This window comes from Condylura cristata, unplaced genomic scaffold, assembly GCF_000260355.1.
Source record: "Condylura cristata isolate star-nosed mole 26May11 unplaced genomic scaffold, ConCri1.0 scaffold00040, whole genome shotgun sequence".
NCBI lineage: Eukaryota > Metazoa > Chordata > Mammalia > Eulipotyphla > Talpidae > Condylura > Condylura cristata.
The window spans coordinates 2,518,375-2,523,398 of NW_004567141.1; the positions used below are offsets into that span (position 1 = coordinate 2,518,375).

Sequence of the window (5,024 nt, forward strand, 5' to 3'; positions counted from 1 at the left end):
TCCTAAGACAGCTGCCCATGTTTCAGATAGTTTGCGGTTTATGTCTATGTCCTATTTAAAAAAATGTACAAGATGATGTAAAAATAGACTGTCATAAAAAAAAGATTAGACAGTCATCGGTCAACCTCAAGGAGGTGCATCTGTGATGTGTGAGGCTTCAAGAGTGTGGATTTTTGTGGTGGGGAAAATAAGTAGCTGATATATTGAGATCACAATCACTTCCCATTAATGCTTAGTGTATGTGAAGGCTTTCAGAGGGGCAAAGATAAGAAGTAGATGAAAGGGATGAGAAGAAATAAAGAGGACAATGAGGAAGAAGAAAGTAAGAGAAGAGGAGTCTGATTCTGAGCCTCTATGAATCCCGTGCTGTTCTCTGGGTCCTGCTCTAAAGGAGTGAGGTAGGTTTCACCCTTTTTCTCACCTCTTCTCATTCTCAGTGACTTTCCCTTCATCTACACTGTACCCAAAGCCTGCCTCCGCTAGGAGCCTTCCCAGATGAAGAAGGTAAACCCTTGTTAATCTCGTCCTGCTGGATCAGGTCTACAGCTGCAATTCTTCCTCTGGCTTCATTCTGTTTTCCACCATGATTAAATACTTATCCTTCACCTCACACCCCAACCCCGTTTGCCTTTGTTCTAGACATAACATTTGAAGGCCTTTGAGTTTTGCTCCAATAATCAGAATATCCCTTGTAATTGCTCATCTTTTCCATTTAGTTAGATAGCTCCTGAAGCCCTGCTGTGTGTCAGGCATTAGGACCCTAAAGGACCCTAACATCCTGCAGTTTCACCAGTACCTTTTCACTTATTGTGCACATCAGCAGTGATTCTGAGATGGAATAGTGAGGAACTGCATTTAGGTGAGTATGTTCCCACTCTAACATAGCCAACATACGACGGTATAAATTTTCATGAAAGGTAAAGGAAAACTCTCCACTCCAAGGGAAACTTTTCTTTGAGTTCTCTTGGTACTGTTAGAGACCTAAATCCAGCTGGACAGGATTATCCAGGGTTTACTTCCTTCATCTGATGTAAACAAAGCCCTCTTCTGCATTTATGTGATAGCAAGGTTTGCAATTGTTTTACTCTTCACGCTATTCTCAGTGTGAGACAAGTTCACATATTGATTTCTCAATTACTATTTATGTTTCTAAGTGCTTCAGGTGAGGATGGCTAGCATAAGAAGTCAAGATCTGAACAACAAAACAAAAATGAGTGGTATTATTTTCTTCTATTTTTCATTCTCCCAAAATGCAAAGTCTATTTTGATGGTACATAGATTGTTTCGTTTGACAAATATTAATCAGCACCTTCATCATGTCAGGGACACTATCAAGCTCTAGGAATGCAGAAGTGATAAAGACAAAGTGACTGTCACCAAGGAATGTTGCAATAGAAAAGATAAGACAGCTACTGGGGTCACCTTGATCCTGAATACCCATAAAGGCTGTGAGACTGTCTATGAAGTCCAGAGGATGGAGGACTCAAATGTGGCCAGGAGACCAGGCAAGTCTCCATGGCGGTGATGACATTGAACTGGATGATAGAAGTCATGGATGATGGGTGGGAGGTGGCCAAGAAGGGTCTTGCTCAGTTCTAAGTATTGAAGGTGACCATCCTCCTCCAACCCTAGATAGAACTCAATAAAAGTTACACTCCCACTCAGCCCCTCCCAGGTCATCTAGCCTTATCCAGAACTTCTACCCCCACTCACGCCAATCTGAAGGCCCAGACATCTGCTCAGTTACTCACCCGGGAATCCTTTTGACCTAAATCCCAGCTGCATGTAGCTAAGGAATCCAGCCCTGGGAATTGTGAAATACCCGGATAGATAATCTGCACCATGGCTGCCCTCCAATAATGTGTGGCCTGGAGGCTTCAGTTGGAAGGTGTATAAAAGGCCCCTTCCTTGTCAGCCCCACAAAGCCTCCAGACTCCTCTGGGATGACCTGTTCCCACATCTTCCTTTAGGGTGAGGTACTTCTGGGTGGGGAGACACTTGGGTGGCCTCACTCAGATGCTGTTAAGGGAGCCCCATCTCTCCTCTCATCTCTTTCCAGGGAGTAGACAAGCCAGATAGAAGAGGTTTTGGCCAGGGAAAATGGAATCAAAGTGGGTCTCAACAAAAGCTCAAATGATTTAACATGAGAGGAAAGATGCAGTCAGGGAGCTAGGAATGCAGAGAGGACACTCACGGGCTGAGGGGTCTCAGAAGAAGGCTGAGGGAAGTGGCCTGTGTGTTCAACGGTCACAGTTTGTTTTTCTGCTTTGACAGGAAAAGCACATTGTCAATGTGGTTGTTAGTGTGTGGATTCTTAGGGAATTCCCACAATGATTTAGTCTCTCCAAAAGTTCAGCCTTTTCAAATCCATTTCCTCCCTTCCTGGCATGGATTTTAGCAGGTTGTAAATGCCAGGTTGCATTTTAAAACCTTAACACCCCCCCACCCCTGCCAACACACAATCCACACACATACAACACACACACACACACACACACACACACACTGTGTGTGTGCTCCAGCTCATGAGAAAGAGAAACAGACACCAAGGTCCCTAATCTAACTGAATGTTCTTTCTCCTTCCAGCTTCCATCCACAACACAGTGATGTCCCAGCAGAAGCGATCCTGGGAACCCGCACGTGGGCCCGTGTGCTCCCATCCTCAGGGCTCAGCGCCCTCCCTGGCTCCCTGCTCTGCTCCTTGTGCCCCCTGTTCTGGAGGCTGTGGTTCTGGTTCCCAAAAACTTCAGAACCAGAACCGGCCAGGCACTAGAAGGGCTCACCGAAAGCCCCGCTGCCTCAGTGGGGGCACGACCTACCACATCAAAGAGGAAGAGTGTTAAGGGGGTCAACCCACAGGGCAGGCACAGGTACATCTGTTCCCGCCTACCTGTGTCTGCTGTACCCATTCTGCTGGAAGGCTCAGCTGACTTCCTGTGATTTGGGCTGAGAAACACTTTCCCAGCTCCTGCTCATCGGAGCAAAGAACTGGGATAAGTGACTCTTCCGCCTTGTCCTCCATCCAGCCCCTGGGTGCAGCAACAAAGCAATTTTTCCCCTCCGGAGCCCTGCTGTGAATCTTCACAGTCTGGCTGGTAGGTGCCCAGGCCTCCACAGGTGGATGTGGCCCTTCCTTCTGCCCTCCTAAGACAGCTGCCCATGTTTCAGATAGTTTGAGGTTTATGTCTATGTCCTCAGCATCCTCCTAGTCATCTACCTGTGTCATCAGAAGATTCTGGCACTGATGGCTTCTGAGCAATAAACATCTGTTGGAGACCTACTGTGTACTGAGTGCTGTGTTCACAGGAAGATTGCAACTTGGGAGCTATGATAAAGTCTCCATTAAAGACATTCCTTTTGGGGAGAGGGGTTTCTTTTGTTTAAGAATAAGAGTATTATATTAGAACAAATGCACCAGGAAATAGTTTTGTCTCCAGAAAAGCTTATAATCTAGTAGAAAAAGCAATATTTACTTTAGGTTGAAATGCATAGACTGATAGATGTAATATTAAATTGATTGACTTACTTATTTTTATTTCTCATTTTTTGTCCTGGAGAACAAATAGGTCACATTGGTGTTCACAAGTGCTTCAGGATAGTGAACACAAAAAGTCAAGGTCAGAATAAAAGGTCAAAGACAGCAGGGACTGAGTCATCCTGATGTTGTGGACCAAAGGGGTCTGCTGGGCCCTGGAAGGAGAAATCAGAAATGGAGAGGGTGTGCCTCTTGGAGGACAGGAGAACTGGCCCCATGTGGTAGTGGCATTTAAACAAGACCTTCAAGGATAAGCAGAATTTGGAGACTGGGATGGAGTGTGGAGAAAGAATTCTCCAGATAATGAGCACAGAGAAGTAAAGGGAAGCCGGATGCTTGTGGACAGCTGGGGGCCAGTGTGGCTGTGGTGCATGTGGTGCTGGTGGAAGGCAGCTCAGAAGCCCCCAGCTCCCCAGGATTCCAGCCAGCTGAGTTGATTGCACTAAGGTGTAAAATCCCAGCTACCAAAATGTAGCTGAGGATAACCTGGACACAGTTCAGGACCTGTCCTTAGGGCGAGGGAGGCCTTAGAGTAAGGATTGGGCTGGAAAGGCTTGAGTCTCAAATGTGTTGTATAATAATATGAACTCCAGCTAAAGATTGAACATTGATTCTCAATTTCTGGAAGGACTCCCTGTATACACACACACACACATACTCACATATACATACACAAACGTGTAGATACTGTATGTGTGTGTGTGTGTGTGTATAATTACCAAACACCCAACCCAATAGATTATATCACCTGGTTTTGGAGCAGAATAGGGGCCTCTGTATCATTTCCAGTACACAAGTTGATTATTTCCAGAGTTTATCAAGTCACCTGATTTTACCTCTGTCATAAAATATAGATGTGTCATAATTATGTATAATTCTGAATGTGTAATTTTTCTCATTAAACAAATGATGCATACCTGTATAAAGATTTCTTAAGATATAAAAGTATAAGGAAGATGATTAAGACCGACATAAAATTTTATCACCTAAAAATAAACATTGCTGGCCCTCCTTGGTGGTGCAGCGGGTTAAAGCACTGCACTAAGAAGCTTAAGCCACTTCCGCATGAGTTCGATTCCCGCCTCTTCCCGCCTGCCCCGGAGGTGACCACTCTGTCTCTGGTGAATTCTCTCACCCTCTGCATCTCTGGCCTGTACCCCAGTTCTGTATGAATAAATAAATCTTTAAAAAAAATAAACATTGCTAATAATATAATGGAAGTATTTCTAAACCATAGAAATCATACTATAGTATTCTTTCAGATTATTTTCTAAACTTCTTTTTGAATTAACAGTGTGGTTGTCATTACTCTCCCATGCTAATCAACATGAACCAGCATTATTATACTGCAGCATGTGAACATGCCATGATCTATGTAACTAGTTCCCTAATAGTGTGTGCTCACCTTGTTTGCGCCCTTCCACTATCTGAACAATGGCAAAATGAACATTCTCATTGGTGATTATTCTTAGTTTTTCTTTTTTTTTTT

General features: G+C 44.3%; 1 protein-coding gene across 1 annotated transcript; it reads left to right on the plus strand.

Moving 5' to 3' along the window:
• The first annotated feature begins 2,606 nt into the window (after positions 1–2,606).
• Positions 2,607–2,970, plus strand: LCE6A (late cornified envelope 6A). The gene has a single exon (XM_004693618.2). It carries the CDS (start codon positions 2,607–2,609, stop codon positions 2,841–2,843), a length of 237 nt encoding a protein of 78 aa, XP_004693675.1. The 3' UTR covers positions 2,844–2,970.
• Positions 2,971–5,024: the final 2,054 nt, after the last annotated feature.

What these genes read in the sequence shown, in the direction of transcription:
- LCE6A (XM_004693618.2), top strand. Translation starts at nt 2,607, where the DNA reads ATGTCCCAGCAGAAGCGATCCTGGGAACCCGCACGTGGGCCCGTGTGC.